We start from the raw sequence: 24,340 nt of genomic DNA, 5'->3' as shown, positions 1-24,340 counted from the left end.
CAAAATTCAAATTTTGCTGCAATTACGGAACAAAAAAAACTTTCAAGCACGCACATGATAACTTGGACTAAAAATCATTGCTTCCCTGGGAGAGAATGGCTTGTGCCTTAAACACTCTATGGAGCATGGACAATTGAAAATTATTTTATGCAAGTCATCATCAATACCATGTCAATGACAATACTAACTCTGTGTGTGTATATATATCCATGTTTTAAAAAATATTTTTTAAAAATAATTTAAAATTTACCTTTTATTTTATTTGTAATATTCTTTTCTAACTAAATTTTAAAAAATAAATATCTTTCAGATCAAAAGAGATAAAAACACTCTCCAAGATCATTGTCAAATTAACTATTTAGATCACAAATTCTGAGTTCTAACACAATATTAATAACAAAATTAATTTTGTAATATAATTTGATTGTCTTAATACAAAAATTTATATAAATTTGTAATTAATTTCTTGAAATTCTCCTTCATAGATTCAATAAAAAAAAACTTAGAGAAATTGTTGCTAGATGCATTTATGTTTACCTACAAGTCTGAAAACTCAAATGATAGAATACAAATGAAGACAATAAAACTAAAAAAAAAAATGTAAGATTAGAGGTACACTTTTTCAACAAAATATTGCTAAAAGATTGTTGGTGGGAGATCAAAGGATTAGGCATCACTTAGGTTAATTTATGGCCACCAAAAACCCCAATAAACTGCCCCAAAACATCTAGAAAAGACCCTAGAGACCACTGTTAAGTTACTCTTTTCAGTAATAAATATTAGTGAGCAATAATGAAGGAAATTGTTGTGACCTGTGAGATACGTTCATGGATTATGTGTAAACTTAGTGGTCTAGTATGTTTGAGATGTATCAAATCAACAAATTAAACTGTGTAAATAATTGTGCAAATCCAACCCTTTATTCATCATATTTAGGCAATCCAGTCTAACTTCAATCGCGAAGAAAATCAATGTGCATTCATCCTTCTTTCATCTCTTCCCTTTGCCATTTCACAGTTTGAGATGTATCAAAACAACAAATTAAACTGTGTAAATAATTTTGCAAATCCAACCCTTTATTAATTCATCATATTTAGGCAATCCAGTCTAACTTACTTCAATTGCGAAGAAAATCAATGTAACTCATAATTTTGAAGGAATTGCAGGGCGGATAGAAGGATTTTGATGGATAGGATAGTAATCTCAAGGGTCTATTTCTATCAAGTTCCTTCCATGTTGATCAACAACGAGATGAATAGGTTGGCATTCATCCTTCTTCTTTCATCCTTCTTTCATCCTTGTAACAAGAACCCTACAAATATTCTTCATCTTTGACCTGAGGGTGCATGCGGGAAAAGTCTTGCTGTGAAAAAATTTAAGAGTGGTGGACCAATGCTTCAATAAGGACAAAGATTCTTTGTTTTGTGGCTCGAGAACCAATGACAAAAAAAAAAGAGCTCATATTTTTGTCGTTGAAATCAAAAAACATTTTAATAAAAAAATTAAAAAATTAAAAAAAAAGGATTGAAATAAAAGAAAAACATATAACAAATTATAATTAAAATATTAAATTGAAAATAAATAAAATATTTATATAAAAAATAAAAGCAAAATAAAAAATTAAAAGAATAAAAAACTAAAACTAAAATACCAAAAACAAAAAGGACAATCAACGACAATCCGACAACTATATGTTTATCACCCGCCACACCATAAAAAATAGAACATGATGTCACTTTCAAAGACACGTTGGAAGGTCAAGTTTAGCTATCAAAAAATATCACACACGTCATTCAAATGGTGCAGGCCCCATCAATTTATTGGCGCATAATGAACACATGCCATCAACTTTCTTTAATTAAAAAACTAAAAAATTCAACGTAAAAATACAAATAAAGTATATATAGATTAAACTGAAAGTTTTATTCTATTCTTAATAAATAAGACTTTATAAATATTATTTAACATCCAGTACTCTAACTCACTTCAAATGCAAAAAAAATCAATGTAACACATAATTGTGAAGGAATTGCAGGGAGGATAGAAGGATTTTGAAGGTCCTTCTTCTTTCATCTCTTCCCTTTGCCATTAATTTCTACCCATAGATTGTTACACCAGAAGAAATAACCAGGAACCCTGCAATTCTTCGTCATTGACCTGCTTGCGCATGGGGGAACATATATTCTTGCCAGGAAAGAAATTAAAGGTGGTGGACAGAAACGAACAGAAAAGAAAGAGCTCATATTTTTAAAAAAGAAACAATCAGCGACAATTCAATAATTATCACGCTCACATCTTTAAAAAAGAAAAAGAAAAAGATATGGTGGCATCTCCAATGTTGGGGACACCAACAACTCATTGACGCGTAATAACCAAGAGCCCTACAATTCTTCATCATTATTAACTGGAGTGCGCACGGGGGGAATGTCTTCGTCGTGAAAGCAACTATTTGAGCATTCATCCTTCTTCTTTCATCCCTTCCCTTTGCCATTAATTTCTACCCATAGATTAACCAAGAACCCTACAATTCTTCGTCATTGACCTGCTTGCTCATGGGGGAAAAGTCCTGCCATGAAAGAAATCAAAGGTGGTGGACCACAAAAACGAACAGAAAAGAAAGAGCTCTTATTTTTGTGTTGCTTTTTACCACCGACAAGCTTTATTGAAAGCGATTAAAATTTTAAATAAAAATATCAAATAAAAAAAATAAAAAATTAATAGAATAAAAACCAAAATAAAAAAAAATAAAAAAAATTATGAGAACAATCCCCAACAATCAAAACAATTATAAGAGATTATTTAGTAGTATAGTTGTGATTATTTTTCAAATAACTTTTCGTGTCAAAATATATATCATTTTTTTATTTTTTTAAAAATTATTTTTAATATTAACACATTAAAATAATTTAAAAACACTAAAAATATATTAATTTTTAAATTTTTTATAAAAATATTTTTAAAAATATAAAAATAAATATAAATAGTCCCTAAATTATCACGCCACCCACACCATAAAATGAAAAAAAAAAAAAGATGGGGTGGCACTTTCAATGACATCTTCAAAGGTCAGGTTTGGCGACCAAAAAAAACATTGCGTACTAACCAAGAACCCTACAATTGTTCATCATTGACCTGAGTGGACATGGGGGGGAAGTCTTTGCCATGACAGACACTAAGAGTGTGGACCAATGCTTCAAAGTTCAATCAATAACTTCATTGTTAATGTCGCAAAACACTGAAATATAAAATAATTGACCAATGCGTCAAGCTTTAAATGAGTTTGTGACATGGATGGCATAACATGATATGTTTACAGGTAAGATTAGTTAGGCGGGTCCAGCCACAAGTACCAATTACTAAAAAACATTAAAAAAATATTTTTTAAACAAATAATATATAGGTAATTTGCTCTAATAAATTTAATAAAATTAGTTTAATTTAATTATGTTGACAACAAATAAAACAAGAAAAAAAAACAATAATTCAATGTGAAAGATGAACTTTTATCAATATTATATTACTATATCTTCATAATATTTTCAAAAACATCTCAATAATCTTATTTGTTAATAAATTAAAAATTAAAAGAGAATAGAATACTTATATATATATAAAAAATAAATATAAAAAAATAAGACAAAAAAAGTCAATTCATTTTAACTTTTTAAACAATGACCTAGGTTATAGGAACAAAAGCACTATACATAGAAAAAATATGAAGGTTAAAATCACAGGAAAAACAACACAAAAATCAAAAATCAAGAAACTATAATAAAAATAATGAGTGTTAAAATTACAATATGGGTAATTTACATAATTGTGTTAATGAACCCCTCTATCAAACTAAATTTGTAATAGAAACTGACACACACATATAAAATTTTAAATAATAATTAAAAAAACAATGTAAGGATGCACATATGAAAAATCTTATTAAAAAAACAAATTTAATCTATATAAAATTAAGAAAAAATCACAAATGAATCATACTTACCTCTTTAAAAATTAAACACACTCAATATCATTTAAAAGTAATCACAATCTAATTAAAACATAAACCAAAAATTTATTTGATGAAATACACACAAAACTAAAAATTAAAAAAAAAAAAAAAAGAATCAAGTCAAGCACTATTGGGCCAGGCAAGCCACGCCTAACATCTGACCCACTAAAGCAACGACCATTATGATGGCCGGAAAAATAAGATCCTTTATTGTTTTACCCAAAAATCAAATTTTAACCTATTTTTTACATAAAACACCTAGAAAAGACCTTAGAGACCTTGTTAAGTCAATCCATGGCCACCAAAAAACCCAATAAACCGCCCCAAAACCTAAAATCCAACCGAAACAAAAAATTCTATCAAAGCTCAGATCTTTTTAAGGTGTTTTTTAAGGTAAAAAAAAATAATAATAATAATATAATTATTTTATATGAGTATTAAAATTTTTATTTTAAATAATTTAAAATAGCAACTTCTTCACCTATAAAAGATGATATATATATATATAAAACTTATGGCTAAGAAGATAATATAATTAAATAAAGATTTATTTAGTTATTAAATCATTTATCCAAATATATTTAAGAATAAAGTCAATAATTAACCAATCATATGTCATATAAAATATTTACACCCATACAAGTTAAGATCTAACATTACTATAAATATAAAAATAATAATTTCATAAATGTAACTTATATATATTTATTAAAATTGAAAGTACTTGGGTTAACAAAACATATGTACAAATCCTATAACCAAGCTCGCCCTCACAAAGCCTATCACTCCACCGATCCAAGATCGAAGTCTCAAAAAGCTTAATTCAACCATGAAGTGTTCTTGACCTTATTAGTGAAAAGCTAGTAAGAGTGACCAAAAATTCTTTTAATGGATAACGACTTGAAACTTTAAAACATGAGATAATAACAAATCTCTCAATACTCCAACTGCTCAAAATCTCCAATAAATCATCTATCAGATGAAAGTGCTCAACAATAGTGTTGTATCAATACAACAATAGCTTCGGACTTTTTCACTCCCTTTATGAAAAACACAACATCTAACTCTATTATGTGTACAAAAACAACTTTAGTTCCTTTAAGAAACATGATAAAACAACGTGCAAGCTAGCAGGCATCAGAAAACTCATTCTCCAACTCTCTGAAGGAGTCTCTCTCGTTATAAACAACATTCCTTAGAAAGTCATATTCACACTACAAGATTTTGGAGTTTTACCGATGAAAATATTCTGTCGGTGTATGATTAGGAGTTCGTCGGTAAATTATTTACCGACTATATTACTGAAGGAATACGCCTGTCGGCTTTTCTTTCGTCGGTGATTTCAAATTCCATCACTATATCGGTTGGAAAAACAAAAAAATCATTTGACGACATCAAGATACAAGACCAGATCAATAATTGCATGATCTTCAAAGAACAAACAACGATCACCCCTGCAAAATGAAAGATTCTTCATTTAATCTTCAAGTGCTACACACTTATTTCTTCAATGATTGTGTCTTTGTCATGGCCAACTTGAACGATTACAATGGAATTACAAACCTAGAAGAAGCCCAAGATTGCAATCGTGGAAAGCCCGGTCCAACTTCATCAATCTTCCTCTGAATCTCGCACGCAAGCTCCTCGTCAAAAAAGTTTAAGATGCAAGACAGGATCAATAACTACATGATCTTCAAAGAACAAACATCGATCACCCTTACCAAATGAAAGATTTGACATTTTGTCTTCAAGAGCTACACACTCATTTCTCCCATTATTGTGTCTCTGTTAGAAGCATCCTAGAGCTTGTAGCCCAAGATTGCAATAGTGGAAAGCCCAGTCCAAGTTCATCAGAATGCATGCAATGGCTTCAACAAGAGTTGGCAGCTTTCTCTAAAACAGAGTAATTATAAGTTGAGGTTACCTTCGGTAACTGGTTAGGAGTTCATGTATTAAGTATGTATAACATTTACAAGTCCAAGGGTGTGTTTCCTCTACATAATTTCTTCCTTTCTTTCAATGCAAAATTCCGGATGTTGCACACATAATCACTAATAACTAAAAACAAGGGTTTCTTACATCCCCTGTTTTTTTTATTCTCCATTTCCACAAAGTTTCTACGCTGCCATGACATTGTCCACCAAAAAATTACAAATATTTAACTTTCAAGTTCCATTTGGACCACTGAACATCACACGACTTCCTTCCTCCCCAAGCCAACAGACCCTTATAAAATGACCCAAACAGAGCCTCTCAGCTCATCATCAACCCTAGTTCATTTCCACTGGTCTCTCAACAAAGACGCCTGGAACATGTTTTCAGGCCATGGCAACTCATGGGTACTGTCTAGCGGAAGCATATGTGCTGCGAAGATTACACAACGATAAATTGAAGAGAATGGATGAGGAGAAGGCTAAGATGGATGATTATGATGATGAGCTTGATCTCGAAGTGAGCTGTTTCTTATCCATCTTCAAGAAAGTCCTTCCAGCCCGAGCTGTGCTGAAGGATGGCGCAGGAAAAGAAGCACAGAGGTTGGATTCTAAGGTGTGATTGGAATCAAATTAACGCTGGCTGATGCATGTATAATTAATTACTTCTAATACTAGATTCTGAGTTAACTCCAGAATTTTTAATTTTTTTTCACGTTTTTGTAATGCAATTCCAGATTGATAGAATGAATTGCTTGTGTGTTGTCTTGATTTTATTTGAAGTTTTTTTGACAAAATACCTAATATGTTTAGAAGTGTGGTATCAATTATTTTTAAAGTATTTTTTATTTGAAAATATATCGAAATAATATTTTTAAAAAAATATATAATTTTAATATCAGCACATCAAAACAATTTGAAAACATTAAATAAAAATTATAAAAAAAAAATCATTTGTTTTCAAAAGTATTTTTAAAGTATAAAAACAAATTAACTTACATATGCCATGATTATAATAGAGATTTGAATGAGTTTTAAACCAAAGTTTACTCATGTTAATTTATAATAACATTATTTTACTATTTAAAAAAATTAGAAAAGAAAATAAAATGTCAATAATTTAAGAAAAATAAATTAAAAAATCAAATTGAATTTTAACCGAGATAATTACATCAGAGTTAATTTACCAAACTTCTTGTCTAACTTAGATTAATTTTTACCCAGTTTTTTTAACCTAGTTTAAGCCAAGTTTTAGATGAGAAGGACTGAATTCCAAGCTGATGTATCCAGTCAAGTTTAATAACATCTATTTAAATCATAAATCAAATTTTAAAAAGTAAATTTTTTATAAATTTTTACCGATCGTTTCTTGCCAAATTCTTTGAGACAGAAGGTCGCATAAATAAATTTTAGGAAATCTATCATACGCTGTCAGATGGCCCAAGAAAAGTTCAAGAATCATTCAAGTAAATATGGCTATCATTAAAACAGTAGTTTGTCACTGCAACTGGTTAGGATTAATACTTTCAGATCTCCAAAAAAATAATTATAAACCATGGCAGTTTAAATTTTAGCAGCTTATGACTAGACATGAAGTTATCTTTGTGATCAATCATGAATATTAAGGAAATTGTCTGCACATCTAGCAGAATTTTCTAGCCTCCCAAAATAACTGGTAATAAACTTTAACCTGTGGGTCAAATTAATTTTTTTCTTGAATATAAAGAAAATATTCAAATGTTGTTAATATTTTTTTCCTAGCATGAAAAAAAATAAAATTGTGTGAGGGTTTTCCTGATACATCCTGATTGATTTTATTCGTCAAAAAAACAACTCATACAACCCGTAAAAATAATATTTGACTAAACAAAATTTCAAGATAATATCTTTTGCTAATATTAAAATAATAATATATTGAATTGACCTTGGATAACTCGAGTTAACATATCAAATTCATGACCCGGGTTATAATGAAACTATGATAACCCTATAAAAAGTAAATCAAAATAAATTATAAAGCCTAATTCTCAAACAACTCAATATTAAAGGATGAAATTTAAAAAAAAAAATCAATTAAAAAAATAACTAAAAAATAACATGAGTTAACAAATCAAACTTGCAACCCGGATAATAAGACCAAAATAACCCCATGAAAAATAATTCAAAAAAAAAATGAATTTCAATCCCCAATCTAAATCAATCCACCAAACTCAATATTAAAAGATGAGATTAAAAAAATCAATTAAAAAATAACATAAAAAAAAAAAACCTGAGTCAATCCACCAAACACATAACTCGGGTCAATAGACTAAGATAACCTTGTAGAAAAAAAATTTAAAAAAAAATAATTGGATTTAACTTGGGTTAACTTGTCAAATCTATGACTTTGGTCTTGAGACTAAGATAAATCCATAGAAAGAAAATCAAAAACAACTTATAAGGCTCGATTCTCAATCACCCACGTTAAACTAATATTAAATGATGAAATTTTTAAAAATCTTAATTAAAAAAATTACATAAGAAATAAGTCGGGTCTTAGGTCATAAGACCAAGATAACCTAATAAAAAATAAACTGAAACAAATCATGAAACCCAATTATCAATCAAACATAATATTAATTGATGAAATTGAAAAAAAATCAATTAAAAAGAGAGAGAGAGAGAGAGAGAGAGAGAGAGAAAATAAGTCAATTGGGTTAACCTGTTAAATTTACGACCCGGGTCATAAGACAAGAACAACCCAATAAAAAGTAAGTCTAATGTTAAAGGACCTGTGATCCAGGTCATGAGACTGATATAACATCTTGGAAAAAAAAATTAAAAAAAATAATAACTTGTTTTAACTAGGGTTAAAATATCAAAACTCGTTATCTTAATCGTGAGACCAAGATATTCTCATAAGAAAACAAATCAAAACAGATTATAAAACTCAATTCTCAATTAACCCAATATTGAATGATAAAATTTAAAAAAACAATTAAATAAAAGACAAAAAACAACCCGAGTCAACTCAGATTAACTTGTTAAACACTATTATCGAGTCATGAGATCACGATAACCTAATAAAAAATAAACAAAACAAATCATGAAATTTAATTCTCAATCAAATCAATATAAAATGATGAAATTGAAAAAAAATAGAAAAAAAAATATGAGCCAACCGAGTTAACCCGCCAAACCAGATTAACCCATCAAACCTAAAATCTATGTCATGAGAGTATGATAACTAAATAGACAAAAAATCTAATATTAAAAAATAAATTAAACAAGAAAAATTGATTGAAAAAAAACAATCAAAGAAAATAAAAGCAAAGCAAAGCATTATCCCAATAAATAGTGTTTTGTAAGGAGAGGTACAATAAAACCCCATCCTCTTTTAGTTTATAGTTAATTCTCGGGTCATAAGATCAAGATAACCTAATGAAAAATAAACAAAACAAATCATGAAGTTTAATTCTCAATCAAATCAATATTAAAAAACTAAATTGAAAAAAAAATAATTAAAAAAAAATCTAAATCAACTAGTTTCACCCGTCAAACCTAGAATTCATGTTATAAAAGTGTGATAATTAAATAAAAACTAATAATAATATTAAATGATAAAATTAAACAAAAAATTATTGATTGAAAAAAAAAATCGAAGAAGAAAAAAAATATTAAAGGATGAACAAAAAATAATTAAAAAAAATATCGAAGAAAAAAAAAACAAAACAAAATAATATTCTAATAAATAGTAGTGATGTGTGAGGTTTATAGTTAATGTGCTTGGCTTCATCATAGGATTCGAAAACTTTCAGTTATGATTTAAATTACACAAACAATTTAGTGATGGAGAGAAGTTTCATCATAGGATTCGAAAACTTTCAGTTATGATTTAAATTACACAAACAATTTAGTGATGGAGAGAAGATGGAATCAAGGACTGTGAAACCGAAGATGAGCTTCTAGCAAGCAGCCTGCTATTCATAACAATGGCAGCCATTGCTTGAGAGCAAAGAAAGCCAATCTCGACTGCGTCAGAATTAACAATGCAATCTCAAGTAACACCTACGCGAAATTGTAAAATGGAGTTAAACATAGAGATAAAGGGAGAGGGAAGCAGGGAGAGGAAACAATTGTAAAATGTTTACCAGGCGGCATTGTAAAGAACCCTTTAGAAGATTGACTTCAAAAAAAGATCAACACCCATGACAATACAAATCACCCCTCCTGCTTTCTATTTATATACAGAAGATTTCTCTAAATTCCAGTACTAATAACTTTTGAGCAGTATCAGCTTGTATACAACAAAATAAAAGATGCGAGTCCTACTTTATTGCATCTTTACTTTCCTCAACCTGTTCATCAAAGACTATAGATGTTTGTATTCTGGTGCCATCGGTCTGCCCAACTACTTGAGATGCCTGGTGCAAGCTTTGAATCCCACGACCCAAACTGGCGATTGACGGGGCTGCTGGAAGAGACTCAACAGCACATTCAATCCCATCTCCATACATGAGCAATGCTGAGCAAGTTGCAACACTGCAACCAAATGCTGCCCAAGGTAGGACACCAATAGGTTGAACCTGCCGTTTTCTCATTATTTCATAGAAAGCTGTTCTCATAGTTGAAAAACTGGTTTTCTCAGCAGAGGCTATAACACTGTGGACCACTGTCCGGATTTTCTCAGCAGAAACAGCTGCTTTCAACGCAGATGTTGCATTGGCTCCAGAACTGGCCAGTCCAGGGGCCAGCAGTTTTGTTGGACCAAGAGTCTTGCCCATAGATATTGCCATTATCTTTTGAGTTTGGATCAGCAAAAGCTTAAGGGCAGTAGGAAATTTAAATGTAACAACCTTCATGAATGTCGATGCATGAACAACTTTGGAAAGAGACGAAGCTCCAAAAATTGCTGTTGCCCCAGCTACAACTGCCACCATAGGTTTGTTTGAAAGTATCCGTCTCTTTTCATCATGATTGGTAACTTCTCCATCACTTTCACAATTAGTGACAAGCTTCCCAACCAAATCCTTCACTTCTGGAGGAACAGGAGTGTTCCAATGTTTCCTAATACCTGCTAAGCCACTAGCATCCACCACGGCTACTATAGTCTTGAACTTCCTAGTCTGGCTTTGAAGGGACCGTGCATATGACTTGTCCTGAACCTGAAGCTCTGAAAGCTCAACCTTAATCTTGTTGGGCTTCCCTGTTAAGGGCAATTCTCAGCCCCTCAGCAGGAGGAATCTTAGTTAATATAGAACCCTCGATTTAAAAAGGATTTGTAGATTTGTAATAGATTAGTGTATTAGAATCTTTATTTAATTAGAATATTAAATTTCTTATTAGATTAGATTTTTTTTTAAAATAGTTTAATTTTTATTATTATATAGAACTTGAGGTCTATAAATAGTCATGTAATCTTAAACATTATATAGAGATATAGAAAAAAGCTAAAAATATATATATTTTAAGAAAACTCTTAATAAAATATCATTCCTCTCATTATTCTTCTTGTTTTTTAACTTTATTCTTTAGCTATGTTCTTATAAATTAACTACCACATCCTACTCTTCTTTTTCAACATACCATTCATGCATCCCATCCTTCATTTTGCCCTTCAAAAGAATCTCCCTTGTACGAAGTTCCTTCGTAAGAAAGGAAAAGGGTAAGAATTCAATGAATGCATTATTTGATAAGTAAAATTATTAAATTTTTCTTCATGTTTGGTACAGTGTTTAAATGTTCTTAGGAGTTGTAAGAAAGGTGGAATCAGTGTGAGTGTTGGGGAGACCCGTGGCATCGTCGATCATGATTTCGTCAAAACCATCGTAGGACGCATGAAATGATAAAATGCTTAAGTCGGCAATGACATGATGAGAAGCACCATTTTCCAGCAGCAACGTTGGAGTGATAGAAGAGGTGTTGACAGCAAAGTGTGCCCGAGCTAGGATGCCATGGTGTTGGAGAGGTGATCATTGGAGCATTTGTGGTGGTGCGTGTCTGCACTGAAACAAAACGAAAAGATGGACACTTCTTGGTTTTAGTTATGTCCCTAAATCCTACAAATTTGGCAGTGGCCAAGATAGAGACGAGGAGGAAGTTGATCATTTTGACTATAATCTGGATGGTGAAGGGAAGCAGAGTGTTGTTGTCTGTTGTCATGGTTGTTGTGCCTAGAGAAGAACAGCAGCAGCAAATTTAATTGCTTTGATACCATGTGATGAGAACAGGACGAAGAATAGATCGAGCAAAGGCCACGTTCTTCATTCATTCATTCATCGATATCAAGTTACAAGGAATTCAAAAATAATACATATAATCTGACAGAAACAAATTCCTAAAACAGGAATATCTTATCTGATACAATAAATACAGAGAGATTGATGGAGAGGCCGACTGCCTCTATTACCTAAAACAAATACAAGGATAATGAAGGCATGTAGCAGTGAAGTCATTGAGATTGCTATCACATGTAAAGCTTGCACACTTGCCTTCGAAACATGATTAAAAAAAATTAATATTAATATTCAATACTTTTTACAGAAAGGTAACTATGTAAGTATTATATTGTTTTGATTTATATTGTCACTCTTGACTTTTGCCGTCAATCAATAAAAATTTTCAATGAAAAAAAATATATATCTGGTATCTTATTTTTTAGGGAAAAAAATCCATCTTCAAATAATTACCACCAAATATTATGATCATTAAAAACTCTAACTAGTCAATAAAGATTCTATGATAGAGAATTGGTTATGCCAAATAAAAGATACTATCACCTCTTAAGTGTTCTACCTAATGCAGGTTGTATTGCTAGCTTCGTTTAAAATTTATAAGAATTTGTTTTTTTTTTTTTTATTCTTCCTATTATGTTCTTGACTCTACTGTCAATAAACAGTAACTACGAATATTTTCAACTCTGGCGTTTATAAATATTATACAACCAAAAAAAATAATATTCCATCAGTAAATAAATTCATAAAATTTTTAATTTTTAATAAGAATAAATAAATTTTATATGCCTCTCTTTTTTTGTTTATCCTTACTTATTTTTTATTTACTCTTTTTAGACAAGGTTTATAACTAAAAATAAAGATTGCACAACATATTCGCATCTAATAATAATGGCTCATAGACTGAGCATGTGGTAAAAAACAAAACAAAACACAATAATAAAAATAATATGTGAGGGGTCCACAAACAAATCCATGAAGGTCCCTCAAATACAGTGTTTTAAAATCCGGACCGGCCCGGCGAGTCGACCCGGGACCCGGCCGACCCGGGCATGGAACTGGTCCGGGTGAAGGCCAAAACCCGCTTGGGATTTGGCCCGGGCAAACCCGATCGACCCGGAGGGTCGACCCGGGACCCGGTCCACCCGGCCAAACCCGGGTGAGACCCGGTTATTTTTTTTTTATTTTCCCTGTCATTAAACGACGTCGTTTAATGAAATCTTAAATCTTAAAATGCTGAACACTGAAGGCAGAAGAAGACGAAGCACTTAACATAATCTGGCTTTGAAAATTGAACGGAGCAGAAGAAGAAGAAGCAATTAACCATTGATCTCTGCAAAAAAAGGTTTGAATCTCCTTCTTTCACTCTCTATTTTGTTTATTCTTGCCGTTTTCTCATTTCTGGGTTCTGGGCTTCTGGCATCAATTTCTTCGAGTTGCGTGTCCTCTTAGCCATTTCTTCGATTCCTTTTTCGTGTTAGCTTCTCTTTGGTTTTCGCTGATTGCTAGAGGCTGGCTTTTAGGCTTTCTTAACAGGGAAACTATTCTTTCTTGATTGATTTAGTTTCTGCTGTTTCATGAGATTTTCTTCAAGCATCCCATGATCCTGTATGAGGCATAACCTGCTTAATAAATTAAGCTGAAGTTCTTTGTTTGCCCAGTACTCAAAATCTTGACAATTAGACCAAGCTAGGTTGATTTCTTGAGGTTAGAGACATTTATGCTCTGAGTTTTCTTTTGGTAAGGAATTCTGCCTTACTAAAAAAAAAGTGGGTCTCGAAATAAAGAATGTTAGTGGAAGAATCGGTGCCTGATAAACAGAAGTGATCACCGGGAGATTGTATCTGGCTGCCTCTATCTACATGAGCTTGTGGTAGCATGTCCTTCCTGTGAAGAGAATCTCGTAGCCCTTGCCACAATTGGATGAGTACTGAAGATCAATTTCAAGCAAGCAACAACTCTCTTCACAGAACAAATTCTTCGTAATGTATCTTAAAATTAACAGATCAATTTCACATAACATTTTCTTCTATATCTTCTGTTTATATAGGTTTTCTTTTTTTATATATAGTTTTTTTGGGTTGACCCGGGTTAACCCGGGTCAACCCATCTAACCCGTGACCCAATCACTTGACCGGGTCAATGACCGGGTCGGGTTTCAAAACTATGCTCAAATATTTTAAAAAAACTTATAGTATTAAAAAATGATTTATTTGGCATGATTTCAAAATAAAAGGGGAATGAAAATACATGACAAGGCATGAGAGTATATTTTACAGTGTTTTAAAACCCGGACCGGCCCGGCAGGTCGACCCGGGACCCGGCCAACCTGGGCATGGGACCGGTCCGAGTGAAGGCCAAAACCCGTTTGGAAATTGGCCCGGCCAGACCCGGTCGACCCAACAAGTCGACCCGGGACTTGGTCCACCCGGCCAGACCTGGATGAGACCCAGTTAATTTTATTTTTTTTTCATGTCATTAAAAGACATCGTTTAATTAGCTGTGTTCTATCACTGACTTTGTTAAGGGCAGGAGTCTATGCTAGCCTCCAGATACAATGGCTGGGGACAAGTCATGAAATTAGAGTCGCTAATGCCTGACAGTAGCCTTGCCCGGCCCACAGAAACATCTCAAGTCAAAGAAATCCCCCAGACTATTGAATTAATGCTAGAGTTGTTTAAGTAGAAATTGGCACATGCAAGCTGGTTTTTGTACTTGAATCCAAGAGTTTCAATTACGTGTTTGGTAATGTATTTTAAAAATACTTTTAAAAATTATATATATTTTTTAAATTAATATATTTTTAATATTTTCAAATTATTTTAATGTGCTGATTTTAAAATTAATTTTTTAAAAATAAAAAAAATATTATTGACATTTTTTTTCTAAGTAAAACTTTTATAAAATAACAATAACTACATTTTCATATACGCATCTAATTACACGCACAACAGTTCATGTTTCTAGTCTACATATATATGTCACATTTTTTTTTTTTTTTAATATTGTTTCTGGATTTTTGCTGGATCACTGTGTCAGTCTAATAATAATAATAATAATAATAATAGTCGTTAGTGACCTTAATAAAACAAAACAAAATGGAACGGTCATCATTCAGCATCTTAAACCAAAGTGGAGGTCCCCAATAATTAGTAGAAATTTGAAATCCTATACCCTTGCCTTCTAGATGTCTGCGTGTGGTTTAAGGCACTTCATTTTCACCATAAAAAGCTTAAATCGTTGAATGTAGATCCATAAAGGGTTACAGTATTGATGTTGATCCATAAAAAGTCAGCTTCACATGCTGTTTGTGTGTTTTTCCAACGATTTTTTTTTAAAGGGTTGGTTTGTGGTTAAATATGATTTATTAGGTGTTGACGAAATTAGCTCTATTCCATCGACATTTGATCCAAAAAAAATTTTCATGGAGACAGAATAACTTAATGTGTTAATTCAACATAAGTGAATGTATTGTTGTTTTAAATATTTTAGAATTTATGTTGTTGGATGTTTTGTTTTAAATATTAGTTTATATATATAGTTTTTTTAGGTTGACCCGGGTCAATCCATCTGACCCGTGACTCGATTACTTGACCAGGTTAATGATCGGGTCGATTTTCAAAACTATAATATTTTATCAAATATACCCTTAGCAAAAAAAGTTTGGACTGATTAGGTCTGGTATCAGACCCAGCCGTACAGGCTGGGCCAGACCTAGCTAAATCAGTAACCCGGCTCCCTTTTCTTTCCTTTCTTTTTTTTTAACTTGCATGTTTTTGCTTTCTCAAGACCTAGTCCTCTCCTCCCTTCTGCTCTCTATTCTTTTTATTTTATTTTTTGGTTTTTATCTCTGTATCGTCTCTCTTTTTCGATCCCCTGTTCTTCCTTCTCTCCCACTTTTATAGAGTCAGACCTTGAGAGGGATTCTTATCCTTATATTCCCTGGGATCGTCATCTTGTGTAGAGTGAATTGGCTCCGTGTTTGGGTAGAATGGAAACACCAACAGTCCTGCCGTTGCTGGATTATTGGTGGTGCTTATCCTCGCGTCAGGGGAGAGTTATGAGGGTGAGGGAGACCTACCAAATCCCATGGGTTCCGTGGGTAGACAATGTGGTCTTGAATTTGGCATGTGTGCGGCGATTGATATTTTCCTTTGCAGGGGGTCTCCTCTGCTTCCAGAGGAAGAAGACGATGAATGGAATTGAAAAACAGCGCTGTTTCTAGATTGGGGCGGCCGTTTTTCAATTTAGTCCTCGAGGTTTTAACATGTTTTAAACGGACCCCTGGGCTAAATTTTAAGTAGACCCCTGCATTGTGGTGCCTTTTGCACAACGGTCCTTGGACTTTATTTCTTGCAATTTAGACCTAAATCAGTTATTTTTAATATTTCTTCAATTAAGCTAATGATTTTGTTAATTAAACTAATTTTAATCTTAATTAAGTCCTCAAACTCATCAATTCTTTCAATTTCAAGCAAAATTAAACCCCAAATTTACAATTCCTCCCTGATTGATACTCAAAAACTTCTCATTTGTATTGTTTTGATCTAAATCTTAATTTTTCTTCATTCATTCCAATTTTCCCACTTCATTTTTTTTATTTTATAAAGATAAAAATAAAAATAAAAAAAATCAAAAATTAGATTATGACATAGATGAAAAGTGGATTAGTTTAAAACATTGAATTCATTAATTAGCCAAATAAATTTGATATTATTTTATTATAAAATGTCCAAAACCAAAATCTACTTGTACTAATTTAGTGATCAATAAATTTATTTACATCTTTATATCTTGAATGTTAACATGTTTAAAATCAATCATGGACGAATAAAAAATTGATACAACTATTTTTATTATATCTATTAAATTATTTCTTTAATGTTTGATTAGTTTCATTAAATCTTTTCAAATTCATTGATTCTGCGATTACAATGAATTGTTAGGAATTAATTCAAATTAATTTCGCACCCATTGGCCTCCTATATAAATAAGGGTTGAGAGACTTCATTTCGCTTTCTCATCTTGCTTTACTCCTGTCATTTCCTTCCTCTTGCATCAAGTTCTATTATTGTAGAGATAAAATTTCAATATGTTTTTATACTTCTTGACAGAAAGCGCATTCTTTTGATCTGTTTGAAATTCATCCTTTTTTTGAGAGAAAGCGCATCATCACCGATGAATTTTTCAATTTTTATTTTTTTTAATTCATTTAATTTTTAATTTTATTATTTAACATTGAATTTATTGGAATTTACACTTCATAATTTGTTTTGATTTTCTTTCTATGAAGTTATTATGGTCTCATGACCAGATAAACATGTTAATTTAAGTTGACCAAAACCAATCTAATATATCGATATCTTAATAAATCATCTTGAATATTTATTTTGAGTTAAATTATATTTTTATTAACCGTCTAAGTTGTTTTTAGACCTATCAAGTAGATCAGCTCATCTCAAGTCAACCTCACATAGTTTAAAATGTAACTAAAAAAAGCATTAGCAATGTTTAAATAATTTTTTATCTTAGAAAAAATTCATCAAATATAATGCAAGCTAATTATCTAGTCCCCAACTATTTCATTTTGGAAGTCCTCTATTAATGCTCAAGTTAGTTTTTTTAGTTTGATTTCTAAATAAATAAGTAGGTAAAAAGATGAAGAAGATGAAAGAGGTGTTTTGCACGTTGTGTGTAGTGTAAAAATAAGGGTTCTCTCAATGTTCTTTAGAGTCCTCCAAATAAAGAGGCAAGTCCCTTTTGTGTTCCGGAGAGATGAGTGTTAGTGTAAACATAAATGTTCTTTGTCTCTCTCAACACTAGTCACTTGCCACATACAGCATTTACCCTAGCCTCTCTTAGTTTTTTTTTTTTTCTCAGCAGTTCAACAATCAACCACCATCAACAACCCTAATTGATGACAATCTAGAGAATTTAAAAAGTCTTGAGTTAAATAATATTAGTATAGGTATGGGTTGCTAGTCAGCCTAGATAACAGAATAAGGATAATACTTCATACTTCATACTTCTGTAACAGTAATCTGATTGTTAAACACAATACAAAACATCTTTGTATGATTATTATATAGACCACACCGAAGAAACAAGCCGCAGCTATTATTCTAATGTTTGCAGACTAAATTAGCTAAACAGAAATCAGATAAAAGGAAGTATTGCAAATTATCATAATGTTTACAGACTAAACAATCATAACCACGTCCGAAAGCGCTATTATTCTATCATTTTCCCTGCATGTAAGTACAGCATTCCACATCATATCACTCAGTATGCATTTTCAACCAAACTGGTTGATTCGATAGAATCACCTGACAACGATGATGACTCTCCTTCAATGTTTGGTGGCGTCACATCTAGATTGAAGACAGGCTTAGGAGGCAATTGCAAATTTTCCAAATCTCCCTCAAGCATCTCCACAACATTCTTCATTGTAGGCCGATCCATGGGTTTCATTTGTATACACCACAATCCAACCATAATCATCTTCTTGACGATCTTACGTTCTTCCTCCGTGGCATCGTCTCCGATTTCTATGGCCTTTCCATCAGATACTTGGTCATGAACCCAATATGGCCAGTAGATTTGACTTGAATTTTCTGCCAACGCGTTTACATTTTTCCTTTTGCCTGCCATTTCCAATAGCAGCATTCCAAAGCTATAAACATCAGCTTTATAGGAGACTCGTCCAACGTTTTTGTAGAACAATTCAGGAGCCATGTATCCTATGGTGCCCCTTGCTGCAGTAAGAGATATGATGCTGCCATTCGTTGGGTACAACCTAGCGAGCCCGAAGTCAGAGACTTTTGGAGTGAAATTTTCGTCGAGAAGAATGTTGTGAGGCTTGATATCAAAATGAAGTATTTGCATGTCACAGCCTAAATGAAGATAGTCGATACCACGAGCCACTCCAAGGGAAATCTGATGCAGTTTTTGCCAGCTTAAAGAGATTGATCCTTCTCGAGAAAACAAGTGTCTATCAAGAGATCCATTAGGCATGAAATCATATACAAGAGCTCGCTTTGATCCTTCAGCGCAAAAACCAATTAGCTGCACCACGTTAGTATGGTGAATCCTTCCTATGGTAGCAACTTCATTTATGAAATCCTGTCCATTAGCTTTCGATTTTCCCAACAATTTTACTGCTGCAAAACGCCCACTGCGAAGTTTTCCTTTGTAAACTGTACCAAAGCCTCCTTCACCTAATTTGTCCTTGAAACCTTTAGAAATCTTCCTGATATCTGAGTAGGAATACCTTACTGGCATTAGGTTATTCTGACTCTGTAAGAATTGTTCAACTGTATCGTATACTGATAAATGTCTCCTTCGCCATTTGTAGATCAAAAAATTAATCACACATGGAGTCCCACAAACAACTTTTGGCCCATGAAGTAGTGCTGTGTAGGAAATTTCCAGAAAACAATCAAGTTTTGTGATCTTATTTGTTGTCTCCACTAGAAATTTGTTGCGAAACTAAAGAAATGATGGAATCTCTTACCAATTAAAATGGATGTATAGTAGAGGTAAACTGCAGAAAATGGTGAACAAAATTACAATTACTATTCAAGAAAACAACAATCTTTATTTCACAAATATGTCGTTTATGTTGGAATTAATTTTGAAGTCTACATTTAAAATGTTTTTTTAGTTTTCCTAAACTAATATAAATATTCCTATTTTAAAACTAATAATAAATAAATATTCAGAATATTGTAAGTCTAAGTCCAAGTCTAGTAGGACTTCCTCTCTTAGCAGAGTTTACTATGAGATTTGTTTTTCACCATATTTCTCATATTCCTATTTTTACTCTTCTTCTTCAAATATTTCTAACAGTTTAAAGAAACACGTAAGAATACACAAACATGGTGAGATGTAGAAATAGAATTCGCACCTGCCACTTGGTAGAGTATAAGTTGCCAATTGCTTAGACCAACACCTGTTGAAGCTTTAGGTTAAGAAACCAGTTCTAATGGTATACGCAACAGTAAATGCGAAAGAAAATAGATAAGAGCACACACAATTTAATAATGTGACTTGAACTAATTAATGTGTATCCATGGTCAAGTTAAGATGAACCAAACGTTTCACTGTGTCAATCCTGAAATTGCAAAAGACCAATGAATCTGTCCAACTACCTTAAACCACATTATAGTCAGAAATATTTTACAATATTAACATGAATGAATCTCATGATCAGTCCACTATAGTAGAATTCACAGGTAATGGATGCACAGAATTTGTACATGAACATCGATCTGGGGACAGTGCAATATTGTGCTAATGCCCGAAAAAAATGAAAATTGAAAAGTAAGCCAGAGAAAATATATGAAACCACCTCAAATCACAAGTTATATATGGTCTTATTGATAAAATCTGATGCAACTTAATCATCAAGTGTTACATACCGCTGTAAAGGCATCGACGACGGTCTGCACTGTCGATGTAGCAAGTACCCCATGTGCAATTTTCACAGTAGATGTTGTACCATGAAAGCTCAAACCCATATGCCAGGTCACTGTGTATTTCTTCAAAGGACTTGTCTGTGTAGTTCTTCTTCGGAAGCAAAAATATTTTCTCTATGGTGCACAGTTCCATCAAATCCGAGACATTCATGCCCCCAAGAGTCACATAATTCGAATGAGTCACAAGAGAACAGTTGGAATAATTTCCTGATCCGTAGTTAAGGCCGTAGAGAGCCGTGTCCACATAAAGAGGAGAATTCACCTTATTTTCACAGCTCATGAAAATCATAGGCTGTGATAGTGGAGGTAAGAACGAGGGGCCCCAGTAGTACATGAAACTTTCACTCACTCCCGGCGGCGGCACCTCCTTGTAGGTATACCATGTGTATGGATCTCCGTCACTGAAGTCATCAGGTGCCAAAGAATAACGAGGGATGGAGCAGCAATTATCTTGTACACCAGCATCTACCACTCGGATTGTGAAGTTACCGTAGTTGATTGCCTGCACGTAGTATTTACCTGAATACAAATTTAATACTGTAGAAATATTGTTCTCGCAAATCAGAGTATAATTATTGTTTCCGCAGCTTTGTGGATCAGTGTCTAGTCTGAAAGGGAAGCTTATGTTTTGGATATTGCCGCATGAAGAAGGAGCACAATGATGAGCAGTGATGTTGCTAGAATGGCAAGTTTGGAAGACTAATAGCTGTAAGAGAAAAGCTATGTAGCAAGCAAAAAGGACGTTCATTCCTCTAAACATGGGGAAGGCTGAAGTGATACACAAACTATTGTTCTCGCAAATCAGAGTATAATTACTGGTCGTCCTTTGAAATGTCAGAGTCATCGGATAGGAATAGTAGCAAAGCAGACAGTGAGTTATTGATCCAACATTCAACACTACTTCAAAGACGAAGATAATTTCCCACCTCCTTCGAAATGTCATAATCATTAACTTTGAAAAGTTTTTTTAAAAAAAAGTCATCAACTGTCAATACCACAAACAACGACATCCAGCGAGCCTGATATTTTTCTTGGAGCAACTCATCAAAAACCAAAACACCCAATCCAGTCCAAATCCATGAGATATTCCAAGATATGCTTCCTTCGGTTGTAAGGGAAAGATAGAGAAAATGTTGAAAGTAAACTGATTTGTAGAAATTAGTTCAACCGGCCAACTAGTTAAGATTGAGCAATTAGGTTAAAAAAGTTGAAGCGGTCTTTCACATAATTCCAATAATTTCATAAAAATTACCAATAATTCTCATCAGTAATAATCATTTAATTTATTGATTTGCTTTATTTTTTTAACGTTAATTAAATAAACAACATAAATATTTAAGGAAAACTAATAATTACAAAATAAGATGACGAATCGCCTACCTTCTACTCGTGATGACCCAGCTCCTCTTGTCTGATAACCAGCTCTAGACACAACTCCTAAATCAATCAAATGTCATTATATCATTAGTTTTATTAATATTTTTTTTATATGCTGAAATGCAAAGCATGTAATTTTTTTTTTAATTCGTTCTGATAAAAATCATTCTCAAACATAACATCATTTTACATGTAACCATATTTTTTTTTATTTAATTGATGTTAAAAGAATGAAACAAATGAATAAATTGAGTGATTATTATAAATAAGAATTATTCATAATTTATGTGAAATTACCGGAATTATTGAATCTGGTTTTTCTGCCGGTTCTAGATTTCCAAATTCAACATGTTACCATATGCCTATTCATATTAGTTGTGAATGCTATGTCAACAGAGAGATTATTGCTAGAGGTGAGCATATTAACCCGATTCTTGCTAGAGGTGAGCATATTAACCCGATTATCTTGAATATTTCTAAACATTGAGCTAAAATTGACCGAACAAAATGGTTTTCTATTTTTTTTTTTTTGATAATTCCGGTTAGAAAATTAAAAAAAAAAAGGTGATCTGCTAATATTTTTTAAAATGATACAATTTTTTAAAAAATTGTATTAACTCAGACTTTTAGCCAAGTCAACTTTCTAGTGTCGGGTCTTACAAATATACAATTGTCACAATAACATAAAATAAAATGAATTGGTCCTCATGTGAAGTTTCGCTAGGAGAGCTACAATCTCGTGTAACCTCCTCTAGTCTAATTACAAAAATATGGACCGTTTCATTCACGATTCATTGTATAAGCAAGACAACAGGAAAGAGCCCTTCACTTTTCTTTCCTCCTTCTCAACTGATAGCGAGTTGGCCATGTAGACAAACAGGACTTGAATACTGCTTGAGAGGTTAAAGGACTTGTCAAAGCCCCATTATTTTCGTTTCCTTCTCAGACACTAAAGTCATTGATGGAAACATTGGTCCGTCACTCGAAGTTTCACATAGCAAGAATTTTCCCCTCAACCACACTTAAGTCATTGACCAAACAGTTTTTTGAATTTTGAATTTTGTTTGTTAGAAAAATTAAAAAAATTAAAAACGTTTCAGTTGAGTAATTCAATTTTAAATCTTTTTTAAAAATCAATCCAAACCAAAAAAAAAAAAATTATTAGAAACTAAAAGCATGTTATAAGCTCAAAACTCATTAAATTAAATTAGGTAGTGTTTGCATTGTGGTAGTGATTGTTTTTCAAAGTGTATTTTACTTAGAAATATATCAAAATAATTTTTTATTTTTTTAAAATTTATTCATAATATTAGCATATTAAAACAATCCAGAAACACAAAAACTTAATTTAAAAAAAATATTCTTTTTTATAAAATATGATGAGGTGGTGTAAACAAGTGCCCCCTAAAACTTGTAAAAATTGCTCAACCAAAGGTCCATTAACTAAAAAAAAAAAACAAATACCAATTAATTTGGTTCTTTTATTTGATTCAATTTCAAAAAACAATTAACAAAAAATTAGTTTCTGTTATATATTTTTTTATCCAAACCAAACCGTTTTGAACTAAATATTTTTTTAAAAAAAACTTCGGTTATATATATTTTTTTTATCCAAACCAAACCGTTTGAAATAATGCTCACCCCTAAATAAAACGGAATAATTGGATCCCACATGTTTGTGAGTGGAGGAATGTCAAAGGGACGAGCATCACACTAGATCGATGGAGTAAATAAATTCTCATGCAAGGACGCGTGTACTACAGTACTCGCCCATCTAACGACTTCATGAGTTTTCTGAAAGGCCAAAACTATATCAGCACATGCAGATAAAGTCTTAGGAGGAGTGTGGAGATGATGAATTATTCATCAGAAATTGTTACGTGTTTGTTCTACTTTTTCTTTTTCTTCCTTGCAGGCCATGGAGCAAGCTTGAATAGCACAGGATCATGTGGAAACGGTGGCCCTGACATCCGATTTCCTTTCCGAAACATGGACAAACAACCAGACCACTGTGGTTGTCCTGGGTTTGATCTATCCTGCTCAGAGGACAACAGCACAGTGCTTAATCTGCCATCTGGATTGAGTCTCCACATCGAAGGAATTGACTATGGACATCAACTCATTTATGCAAGGTATCCTCAAGGTTGCTTTCCAAGGCAACGTTTAAACTTCAGTTTAGGGGCTACTCACTTCCAAATTCAGAAGGATTTGCCGTATGGTTGGACCTTGTTCAATTGTTCTCTTTCTAGTGAGAAAAGGTCTCTGTATAAAATCCCATGTCTGAGTACTTTTAAGCATGAAGTTTATGCCGTTTACTCAAGCATTCGCATCAGTTACTCT

At 32.4% G+C, this 24,340-nt stretch overlaps 1 protein-coding gene across 1 annotated transcript in view; it reads right to left on the bottom strand.

Moving 5' to 3' along the window:
• Positions 1-21,467, bottom strand: part of LOC118052989 (LEAF RUST 10 DISEASE-RESISTANCE LOCUS RECEPTOR-LIKE PROTEIN KINASE-like 2.1) — a 52,629-nt gene extending 31,162 nt beyond the window's left edge. Inside the window, exons 1-4 of the mRNA XM_073405525.1 lie at positions 20,567-21,467; positions 20,053-20,097; positions 19,660-19,689; positions 18,473-19,558 (exon numbers count right to left, since the gene is read on the bottom strand). Of these exons, the coding sequence (XP_073261626.1) occupies positions 18,473-19,558; positions 19,660-19,689; positions 20,053-20,097; positions 20,567-21,467 (2,062 nt within the window). The remainder of the gene's footprint in view (positions 1-18,472; positions 19,559-19,659; positions 19,690-20,052; positions 20,098-20,566) is intronic.
• Positions 21,468-24,340: the final 2,873 nt, after the last annotated feature.

This window comes from Populus alba, chromosome 17, assembly GCF_005239225.2.
Source record: "Populus alba chromosome 17, ASM523922v2, whole genome shotgun sequence".
Taxonomy (NCBI): domain Eukaryota; kingdom Viridiplantae; phylum Streptophyta; class Magnoliopsida; order Malpighiales; family Salicaceae; genus Populus; species Populus alba.
Note: the sequence above shows the minus strand (reverse complement) of the source record. Positions and strands in the feature narration are given on the sequence as shown.